General features: G+C 40.1%; 1 protein-coding gene across 1 annotated transcript in view; it reads left to right on the top strand.

Moving 5' to 3' along the window:
* CAPN9 (calpain 9) overlaps positions 1-12,323 on the top strand; it is a 260,696-nt gene that overhangs the window by 135,169 nt on the left and 113,204 nt on the right. Inside the window, exons 10-11 of the mRNA XM_077289096.1 lie at positions 4,412-4,569; positions 7,737-7,945. Coding sequence (XP_077145211.1) covers positions 4,412-4,569; positions 7,737-7,945 — 367 coding nt within the window. The remainder of the gene's footprint in view (positions 1-4,411; positions 4,570-7,736; positions 7,946-12,323) is intronic.

The raw sequence follows: 12,323 nt of genomic DNA, 5'->3' as shown, positions 1-12,323 counted from the left end.
GATTGATGCAACATGGGAGAAGTCTTGGAGCCGGAAGTGGGAGGTACGGATTAGTGCAGAGGTTAGTCAAAAGTCGCTTGCAGAGCATAACGAGCGGGTAGGCCAGTAAACATTAATAAAGAAGGAGATGTATTGGGGTGCTGCACTGTGGAGAGCTTTTGTGGTTCAGAACAAGCAGTTTGAATTGGATCTTATAGTGATTGGGCAGCCAGTGCAATGACTGGCAAAGAGCAGACGCATCTGAGTACAAATTAGCCAGATGGACGACCCTGACTGCTGCATTAAGAGTGGACTGGAGAGGGGAAAGTCGAGTGAGGGGGAGGCCAATTAATAGAGCATTGCAGTAGTCCAGGCGGGAGTGGATCAGGCTGACAGTGAGGGTTTTTGTTGTTTCCATGATGAGAAAAGGGCGGATTCTAGAGATGTTCTTTAGGTGTAAGCAGCAACAGCGGGCAAGAGATTGTACTGTGTATGGGGGTGAAGGAAAGATTGGTGTCAAATATAACACCCAGACAGCACGCCTGCTGCTTAGGCATTACTATGGTGCCACCCACAGAGAGGGAGTTGTCAGATTTAGGGAGGTTAGTACACGGCGGGAGCAAAAAAGTGCAGTTTTGGAAAAAAATACAAATCCTACAAAAACCCTGGAGTATGATGCACCATAATATTAATGAGAGCAAGAGATCAAAAATATATTAAAAATACAAAATTGTATTATTACAGATTAATACCATGATTTAACAAAAAATATATATAAGCTGAGTAATGGCAAATGACAAGGGTGGGCGACCCCAGCAATTTAGTATGGCACACTATATAACCAATAATTAAGATTTAGGGTATGTGCACACGTCCGGATTTCTTGCAGAAATTTCCTGAAGAAAACCGGAAATTTTCTGCAAGAAATCCGCATTTTTTTTTTTGCGTTTTTTTTCCGTTTTTTTCACGTTTTTTTAGCATTCTGCAAGCGTAATTAGCTTGCAGAATGCTAAAGTTTTCCAAGCGATCTGTAGCATCGCTTGAAAAACTGACTGACAGGTTGGTCACACTTGTCAAACATAGCGTTTGACAAGTGTGACCAACTTTTTACTATAGATGCTGCTTATGCCGCATCTATAGTAAAAGATAGAATGTTTAAAAATAATAAAAAAATAAAAAAAATGCTTATACTCACCCGCAGACAGCTGATCTCCTCACCGGCGTCCGTTCAGTATAGCTGGTGTGTGCGCGCAGGACCTTCCATGACGTCGCGGTCACGTGAGCGGTCACATGACCGGTCTCGACCAATCACAGGACCGTGACGTCATTGCAGGTTCTTCACCGCACACCAGCTACAGGAACCGAAGCGGCAGCGTGCAGTGAAGAGGCGGGAAGACATCGAAGGTGAGTATAGGACTATTTTTTATTTTAATTCTTTTTTTTTGACCAATTATATGGTGCCCAGTCCGTGGAGGAGAGTCTCCTCTCCTCCACCCTGGGTACCAACCGCACATAATCTGCTTACTTCCCGCATGGTGTGCACAGCCCTGTTCGGGAAGTAAGCAGATCAATGGACTCCTAGGTGTGCGGAATCCCCTGCAATTCCGCATTTTAATGAACATGTTGCTTTTTTTTCCGCAATGCGATTTTTTCGCGGAAAAAAAGGCTACATTTGCACAAAAAATGCGGAATACACTGAAAATAATGGGAGGCATATGTTAGCGTTTTTATCACGTTTTTATAGCGAAAAAACGCGAAAAATACTGAACGTGTGCACATGGCCTTAGGTAGATTTTATGACACTCTGTGTCCTTTAAGTATGTTGCAATATGGGTGGTAGGGAGTGGGGCAAAAACTGTACAACCTAGCAAATAGGGATACATGTCAGCAAGTGGCTGGTTTCATATGTAATGGTGTCCCACATATTGCTCCCAGATACTCCATCCATTGTTTGCACACAGACCATTCAAAAAGGGGCCTGCACAAGTATAAAGTGCCGAAGATAGTGCTTGCCCATGGGGAGTGATTGTTGAGAATGTACACCTTAGCCCCAACGCACGTCTCATGCTGTGGGCTTCCTCGGGGGGGGATATAGGCCATCAGTCTGTGTGTTGAAACTTTTATGTGAAAAATGTGAAGTGATGCTGATGTGAAGTAGACACATGGAAAATGTTATTTAGAAATTATTCTTAGTAGTATAACTATCTCTTTTAAGGGCATAAAAATTCAGTTTGAAAATTGCGAATTTTTGAAAATCATCAAATTTCCAACTTTTTCAGAAATAAGTGCAAATTATATCGACATTTCCCACTAATGTGAAATATAATGTGTCACAAAAAAATAATCTCCGAATCAGTGGGATCCATTGGAGCGTTCCAGAGGTATTACCACGTAAAGTGACAGTGGTCAGAATTTTAAAATTTGGCCTAGTCAGGAAAGTAAAAACAAGCTTCGGCAGTTGAAACATGACTTCCCTAAAAAATGACGAAAGCCTCTGCTTCAAAAACGTGAAAAAAATGCCCTCAAAATGCAAAGGGGAAAAAACCATAAGTAATCTAATTCACCTAATAGCTTCAGAAATGCTGCAGAAAATCTGCAACATCAAAACGCACAGAATACTCATCGTGGTAATGTAGCCTTAACTTTGGAAAGCAGCTTTAACATAGAAAACTGTGTTTGACCTCTAACTATATATTTTAGATTATTAATGTGTAAAATGGATGTCAAAAGAATGTCATATGGATGTAAAAGACAGATATGCGGATGAGATACTAATTGCATACAGATTATATTTTTTCTGAAATAAATCCGTAAATTTTTTCATTTGTACCCTGTCTTAGGCCATGTTCACATGTTGAGTATTTGGTCAGTTTTTCACATCAGTATCTGTGAGCCAAAACCAAGAGTGTGAGATAAATGCAGAAGTGGTGACATGTTTCTGTTAGGGCTCATATTCACTTGCGAGAAATACGGACGAGTGCAATCCAATAAAAAAATCGGATTGCACTTGGACCAATGTTATTCAATGAGTTACATCTCATCAGCTGAAATCGTACTGAGAAAAAAATTGCAGCATGCTGTGTATGGCTTAATATCTCAGATGAGACTCGCCAATGTAAGTCAACGATATTCACCTGCTCCCCGTTCCACCGACGGCTGCCGCTGTGTCTTCCCCTTCCTCTGTATTGACGCTCAGATCAGAGGGCGTGGTGATGCAATTAGTGTGCGCGCCGCCCTCTGCCTTTACAGTCAGTGCAGAGGATGGGGAAGACACAGCGGCGGCCGTCAGTTGAGTGCGGACCGGTGACTATAGCAAGTGCCGGGGGCCTGAGAGGTGAGTAAGTCATTTTTTTTTTTTTTTTTTTTAATCGCAGCAGCATTATATGGGGCAAATGTCTGTATGGAGCATCTTATGGGGCCATGTGCAGCGTTATATGGGGCAAATATCTCTATGGGGCCATGTGCAGCATTATATGGGGCAAATGTCTGTATGGAGCATCTTATGGGGCCATAATCAGCATTTGTGCAGCATTATATGGGGCAAAAGTCTGTATGGAGCATCTTATGGGGCCATTATTAACATTTGTGCAGCATTATATGGGGCATATTTTAATGTGGAGCATCTTATGGGGCCCATCATGAACTGTATGGAGCATTATATGGGGCTCCTGATTCAATATGGATATTCAAAAACACTTAACCTACTGATGTCTCAATTAATTTTACTTTTATTGGTACCTATTTTTATTTTTGAAATTTACCAGTAGCTGCTGCATTTTCCACCCTAGGCTTATACTCGAGTCATTACGTTTTCCCAGTTTTTTGTGGCAAAATTAGGGGGTTCAGCTCATACTTGGGTCGGCTTATACTCGAGTATATACGGTATGTGTGAAGATTATTTGGTTTTAAAACAATGTGTACAATTGTATTTTACAATGTGATTTTAACATGAGCTTTTACATACAGAGAGCTGCTGTATGTAAAACTTCATGTTAAAATCGCATTGCATACTGATTGCATACGCATGTCATATGGATGTTCCGTGGAAAACAGAAATCGCATGACACTCATATGACACTCGCATTGCACTCATCCGTTTGTTCGGTCCGGAAATCAGACCGTTTTTTTTTTTCTCGCAGATGGATATGAGCCCTTAGTGTGACCTCACACTCCTGGTTTTGGCATAGAAATACTGAGGTAAAAAAAAACTGACCAAATACTGATAGTGTAAACTTGGCATTATGCAAATCACTGGCCAGAAAAAAATAATTTCCATGTGAATAGCCCCTAAAATATGTGTATGTGTCAGTTTGCTCTTAGTGAAAAACACTGAAAGCACTGGTACAACAATTACTAAAGTGTAAGTGAGCCCTAAGATGAATATTTCGATTTATTTTTGATAAATAAATGTTCATTTTTTACCCCCCACAAGACACTTTCTGGACAAATCCACAGATAAAGCTGAGCCTTACAGAAAAGGATGATGGCCAAAATGAATGCACCTTTATTGCTGCTTTGCTGCAAAAAGATAGACGCAAGTTAAAAAAAATTGGAGCTGATATGTTGACAATAGGATACGCAATTTACCAGGTTAGTATTCATGTATTACTTGTTTTAAATACAGGTGGTTCTCACTAAATTAGAATATCATCAAAAAGTTAATTTATTTCAGTTCTTCAATGCAAAAAGTGAAACTCATATATTATATAGAGTCATTGCAAACCGAGTGATGTATTTCAAGTGTGCATTTCAGTTAATGTTGATTATGGCATACAGCCAATGAAAACCCAAAAGTCATTATCTCAGTAAATTAGAATACTTTATAACAACAGCTTGAAAAATGATTTTAAAATCCAAAATGTTGGTCTACTGAAATGTATGTTTAGTAAATGCACTCAAAACTTGGTCGGGACTCCTTTTGCATCAATTACTGTATGAATGTGCCGTGGCATGGAGGCGACCAGCCTGTGGCACTGCTGAGGTGTTATGGGAGCCCAGGTTGCTTTGATAGCAGCCTTCAGCTTGTCTGCATTGTTGGGTCTGGTGTCTCTCATCTCCCTCTTGACAATACCCCATAGATTCTCTATGGAGTTAAGGTGAGGCGAGTTTGCTGGCCAATCAAGCACAGTGATACTGCTGTTTTTAAACCAGGTATTGGTACTTTTGGCAGTGTGGGCAGGTGCCAAGTCCTGTTAGAGAATGAAATTTCCATCTTCAAAAAGCTTTTTGGCAGAGGGAAGCATGAAGTGCTCTAAAATTTCCTGGTAGACGACTGTGCTGACTTTGGTCTTGATAAACACAGTGGACCTACACCAGCAGATGACATGGTTCCCCAAATCATCACTGATTGTGGAAACTTCACACTAGACCTCAAGCAGCTTGGATTGTGTGCCTCTCCACTCTTCCTCCAGACTCTGGGATCTTGATTTCCAAATTAAATGCAAAATTTACTTTTATCTGAATACAACCTTTACTACTGAGCAACAGTCCAGTTATTTTTCTCCTTGGCCCAGGTAAGAAGCTTCTGGCGTTGTCTATTGGTCATGAGTGGCTTGGCACAAGGAATGCGATACTTGTAGCCCATGTCCTGGATATGTCTGTGTGTGGTGGCTCTTGAAGCAATGACTCCAGCAGCAGTCCACTCCTTGTGAATCTCCCCAAAATTTTTGAATGGCCTTTTCTTAACAATCCTTTCAAGGCTGCAGTTATCCAGGTTGCTTGTGCACCTTTTTCTACCACAAAATTTATCTTCCACTCAACTTTCCATTAATATGCTTGGATACAGCATGCTGTGCACAGCCAGCTTCTTTAGCAATGACCTTTTGTGGCTTACCCCTCCTTGTGGAGTGTGTCAATGACTGCTTTCTGGACATTTGTGAAGTCAGCAGTCTTCCCCATGATTGTTTAGCCTAGTGAAACAGACTGAGGGACCTTTTTAAATGCTTAGGAAGCCATTGCAGGTGTCTTTTGTTAATTATTCTAATTTACAGAGATAATGACTTTTGAGTTTACATTGGCTGTATGCCATAATCATCAACATAAACAAAAATAAACATTTAAAACCAATCACTCTGTTTGTAATGACTCTATATAATACTTTTTGTATTGAAGAACTGAAATAAATTAACTTTTTGATGATATTCTAACTTTACGAGAAGCAGCTGTATAATATGAAAAGGATATGTCGTAAATGATTACCTCAGTAAAAAACTGGAAGAAAATAAAAGCGCAATAGTGTCTTATCTGGGTGTGAGGATATAAATTCTATTCAAATTTACTCACCAGATCGAGCCCTTACATAGGCTCATAGAAACGTAAGCTGCTGCCGATCCACCAGTCTCCTCGTGAACAACCAAAGTGAAAAAAATGGGATGAAAGGGTAGATTCTTCTTTGCACCGCTTAATAGATAGAAAATCCAAAAATAGGTAATTCAATGAAAGAGTGGCTTTATTCAACGCATTTCAGAGCAGCAAGGCTCCTTCATCAGGATACCACACGGACCAATACCTCACTTTTTATATGTATTTTGTGCACTATATTTTTCAGGGTGCAGTCAAGCCCAACACATTTGGTCTTGTGTACGGGTGTGTTCACATTGGGATGCATTGAGAGAGTGCTGGCCAACCCACCTAATCGAATAGTAGGGGCGTGACTAATAGGCTGAGAACCAGACATTATGCATTATCTACATATGAACAGTACCCTATATGGGCCTCTATTGTGCAAATGAATAGTAAGCAGTCACCCCCTCCATGAATGGGTATGTGGTGAGTGGCTGTTCATTTAGTATTTTGCACCTGTGTTGCCAACATCTTGCTATATGGGCTGGCTGCACCCTGCAGTGCATTTGTTCTAAGACCTGGGCATACATTTTCAGCACTGTCAGGTCTCACAATCTAAATTCCCTATCAGTGTGGCTTTGGAGTGTGGGAGAAAACCCACAAAATCACTCGGAGAACGTACAAAACTCCTTGCAGATGTTATTGAGGGCTTTAAACCCACGCCCCCAGAGCTACAAAGCAACAGTGCTAACCACTGAGCCACTGTGCTGTCAATACTGTTGTTAGATTTTTTTGTGTTTTGTTTTTTTATTTTATACACCTTATTTATTATAATGCCTTGGGGTCTCTCCACACTCCAGAGTATAATAAACGACATTCAATTCACGGAAAATGAATCCAATGTGAATTGAATTTCCCGATAAAACCAGCATGATTTGGCCAATTAGAATCTTGTCAGAACCGCTCATATCTTGTTACAAGCTTACTCCCAGGTGTCCATTGTATGAATAGTACATAATTTTTATCTATTCAAAGGAAATGGTGTAAGGCTTTATTAAAGGGTGTCTGTCAGCAGGTTTTTGCCAACTCATCTGAGAGTACTGCTAATCACCAAGTGGAAATACATTAAGTGTAAGTAATTAACAGCACAGATCCTGACATGTGACACATCCTTGAAATGTGTTTTAACCCCTAACACCTGCTGTCCTCAGATTACATAGCAAAAACCTGCTGACCCATTCCCTTTAAATGACAGCAAGCAGAGATTCTGAAACAATGTGAAACGTATACATTATTTTAAAATTACAGCATTCATTTCCTAAAGACTGTATAAATCTATATGGCTAAAAACATAAATTTCTTCATCACGCGGCTTAAGTTGTATCAGTTGACTTCTTCAGCAAGGAAAATAGTAGCCATGTTTTAGGAATATACTTCTGCTCTTTTGCTAATACTAATATGTCTTATGTTTGCAGTGTCCTGGAGCTGACTCTCAAATGACAAAAGATTTTTTCAAATTCAATCCATCTAAAGCGCGAAGCAAAACTTACATTAATTTGAGAGAAGTGTCGCAAAGATTCAAGCTCCCCCCCGGGGATTACATGATCGTACCGACCACATTTGAACCTCACCAAGAAGCTGACTTTTGTCTGAGAGTATTTTCAGAAAAGAAAGCCGACATCAAGTAAGAAAGCTATATAGTTTCATCGCATTTAAGGTTAAAGTAAATCCATTGAGTTCAACCTATAGCCTAATATGTTGATCTAGAGGAAGGCAAAAACCCCATAGAGCAGACATTAATGGCTTCTTATTAGGGGAAAAATTCCTTCCCAGTTCCACATACGGCAATCAGACAAGTTCCCTGGATCAACGCCCATCACAGAATCCAGTGCCCATAACCTGTAATAATATATTTTTCAAGAAAGGCATCCAGGGTCTTCTTGCATTTTAGAAGTGATGTAGTCATCATTATGAGGCAAAGATTTCCGTAGTCTCACTGCTCTTACAGTAAAGAATCTGTGTCTGTGATTATGATCAAATTTTCTTTCTTCTAGACATAAAGGATGCCCTTGTACCCGTTGCAAGCCTAGGTGTAAAAAAATCATTACAACGATCTATGTACTGTCCCCTCATATATTTGTACATTGAAATAAGATCACCTCTGAGCCTTCGTTTTTCCAAACTGAATACCCCCAAGTGTAATAACCTATGTTGGTATTGTAGTCCATTCATTCCCTTAATAACCTTCGTTGCTCTACTCCCGCTCTAGTTCAGCTTTGTCCTTCTTATACACCGGAGACCAAAATTGCAGAGTATTCCTTGTGTGGCCATTCTAGTGAGTTGTACAGAGGCAAAACTATGTTCTCGCCATGAACATGTATGCCTCTTTTAATGCATCTGCAGAAGATGCCTGACGCTGGTCAATAAAGTAGAGTTTGCCATCCACCCATACAGCTAAATCTTTTTCAGTGACAGTTTTACCCAGTGTTCTACAATTATGGCCATAATTATACATTTCATTTCCTCTGCCCATGTGCGTAACCTGGATCCAGTTGGATGAACACATAAGGTGAGCTGCTGGAGTAAATGGATTCTTTAGAAATGATGATGAGAGCAAGTTTTTTTATTCATAGCATGTTTCAACGCTGTACCGGCTTCTTTATCAAGTGAATAAATGTCACATATGTTTGCTTGTTTTTCATGAAAAAAAAAACATTTTTTCTCATCATCATTTCTGAAGAATTTATTTAATCCATCGCCCATCCACGTGTTCATCCAACTGGATCGAATGTCTCCTGCCAGAGCAGCAGTAGCTGTTTTTCTTCATGCCTTCATAGGCGTTGTGCCTGTCATTTATCAACATTAACCCTATAACGACCGCCGATGCGCTTTTAACAGTGGCAGTTAAGGGTACTTATTCCTCAGTGCCACTTTTAAACCCATTTAATTTCTCTCTCCTCTGATATGATCTAGCACATAAGGGTAGAGAGAAATGGGGTCCCCAAGCCACCCCGGTACATCTGGTGTCCCTGGACCCTCCTGCATCCTCCGGTCCTGTCTCCCAGCCATCGGCATTTTCTTCAGTGAAGAAAATGGCAGGCGCATTCGTAGTGCGCCCGCCGAGATCTGCCGGCCAGCAACAATAGGAAATTTTTCCTATTGGTTCATTTTGATCATTGTGATAGACCCTATCACAGTGACCAAAATAAGAAAAATCATAAATTAAACCCCCCTTTATCACCCCCTTAGTTAGGTAAAAATAATAAAATTAAAAAGGTATTTATTTCCATTTTTCCATTAGGGTTGGAGCGAGGGTATCAGGAGAAAATGGACCACAAAATTTGTTGTGCAATTTCTCCTGAGTACGCCGATACCCTGTGTGTGGGGAAAAGCCACTGTTTGGGCGCATGGCAGAGCTCAGAAAGGGAGGGAGCACCATTTGACTTTTTGAACGCAACATTGGCTAGAATCAGTAGTGGGCCCCCTGATGTACCTAAACAGTGGAACCCCCAATTCTAACTCTAACACTAACCCCAACACACCCCTAACCCTAATCCCAACCCTAACTGTAATCCCAACCTTAACGACAACCATAACCCTCACCACAACACTAACCTCAACCCTAACCTTAACCCAAACGTAACCCTAGCTCTAGACCCAACCCTAACCCTAGTCCAACTCTAACCCTAGCCGAACCCTAACTCTAGCCTTAACTCTAACCCTCGCTCCAACCCTAATGGAAAAATGGAAATAAATACCTTTTTAATTTTATTATTTTTACCTAACTAAGGGGGTGATAAAGGGGGGTTTAATTTATGATTTTTCTTATTTTGGTCACTGTGATAGGGTCTATCACAATGATCAAAATGAACCAATAGGAAAAATTTCCTATTCTCTAAACGCTTTCTTTTTGTCATTTATTGCGACTTTTACAGCTCTATTAAACCATAGTGTTCCTCCTATTTCTACCTTGCTTATTCCCATAGGGTATATGTTGTCCACAGGTCCTATTCAGGATGCTTATGAAAGTGCCCCATTTACTTTACGCACTTTTATTTCTCAGGAAATTGTCCCTGTTTAAGGCACTGAGATCATCTCTTCTTGCATGTAGCCCCTTTACTAAATGTCTAATTAAAGGATACATATGAAAACTTATTATTTTGTGATCACTGTTACTCAAGTGACTCTCTCAACTTGTATATTTGATATGTTATCCGGCCTACTGGCTAAGAGGGCTAGAAGTGCCCCCCATCTAGTTGGATCCTGAACCGGTTGTGAAAGGTAATTGTCTCTCATTGTTTCTTTTGCTGCACCTGCATGTTTCCGCTCCCCACTTTGTATCACGGTACTTGAAGTCCCTCATAATAATTAATACTCCCTGATTCACTGCCTTGTCTTTTTGCTTTAGGATATTTTCTGCCAGTTCCATTAAACTTGGAGACTATAACAAACCCATATCAATATTTTAATATTTTCTCTCCCTCCTCTTATCTCCAACCACAGAGACTTTACATTTCAGAGTTGATTAGCATCACATATATTATAGAGTAGGATGAGTTATAGAGATGATTTTACATATAAACAAACCCCTTCCCCACACTTATTGGTACGGTCATTTCTGAACAGACTGTAGCCCTGTAAATTAACAGTCCAGTCATAGATCTCATCAACCCATGTCTGTTATCCCCACCATGTCATATTTTTCTTCCAACAATATTAATTCTAATTCCTCTATGTTGTTGGTGAGGCTTCTGCCATTAATGTATATGCACTTTATGTATTTTTCTGTACCTGTATTCCTGCTTGCTGTATTGACTGTCCTAACCCCTCCCCCATGCCTCTCCCAATTTCATCACTTATACCCAGGTCACTATATACACTATCTTTCCCTCCTGTACAGTATTTGCTCTCCTACCCAGTACTTAGATTAAACACTCCTCCAACCTTCTAGGTATTTTTTTCTCCCAGAACAGCTGCACCCTCCACATTGAGGTGCAACCCATCCCTAGCATACAGTCTGGCAAAAATTAAGAGACCACCACATCAAAACCCTGTCATGGGCAGCCCAATCTCCAGAACCCAATTGAGAACCTCTGGAATGTAATCAAGAGGATGATGGATAGTCACAAGTCATGAACCAAAGAAGAACTGCTTACATTTTTGTGCCAGAAGCAGTGTGAAAGACTGGTGGAAAGCATACCAAGACGCATGAAAGCTGTGATTAAAAATAATGGATATTCCCCAAAATATTGATTTCTGAAATTTTCATGAGTTAAAACATTAGTATTGCTGGTTCTAAATGATTATGGACTTGTTTTCTTTGCATTATTTGAGGTCTGAAAGCACAGTTTTTTTTTTTGATCATTTTCTTTTTCAGAAAAAACATACAAAATGTATTGCTTGGAAAGACAGAGACATGTTGTCAGAAGTTTATATAATAAAAGAACAATTTACATTTTACTCAAAAATATACCTATAAAGAGAAAAATCAGACAAACTGAACATTTTGCAGTGGTCTCTTAATTTTTGCTAGAGCTTTAGAACCTCTACCCAAAACCCTCCTTCCTACACCAATTCCTGAGCCACTTATTCACCTCTCTAATCCCTCACTGCCTCTCTGGTGTGGCATGTGGTACAGGCAGTGTTTCAGAAAATACTACCTTCAGGGTCCTTGATTTAAACCCTTTACCCCACAAGCCTATTTGGAAGGAAAGAAGCGCCATTGGACATTTTGAATATAAAATTTGCTGGAATCATTAGCGAATGCCATGTCTCGTTTGGAGAGCCCCTGATATGCCTACACACTGAAAACTGCCCACAAGTTACACCATTTTGGAAAGTAGACTCATCAGGAAACTCATCTGGATGTGTGCTGAGCACTTTGAACCCCCAGGTGCTTCACAGAAGTTTATAATGTTGAGCCACGAAAAAAAAACCCAAAACAACAATAATAACCACAGTTTTTCCACAAAAATTGTGTTTTAGCCCTAAATTTTGCATTTTCATAAAGGTAACAGGGGAAATTGCATCATACAATTTGTTGTGCAATTTCTTCTGAGTAC

Source organism: Ranitomeya variabilis, chromosome 2, assembly GCF_051348905.1.
Source record: "Ranitomeya variabilis isolate aRanVar5 chromosome 2, aRanVar5.hap1, whole genome shotgun sequence".
In the NCBI taxonomy this organism is placed as follows: domain Eukaryota; kingdom Metazoa; phylum Chordata; class Amphibia; order Anura; family Dendrobatidae; genus Ranitomeya; species Ranitomeya variabilis.
The sequence above is the reverse complement of the archived record's forward strand: the minus strand, read 5'-3'. Positions and strand labels throughout refer to the sequence as shown.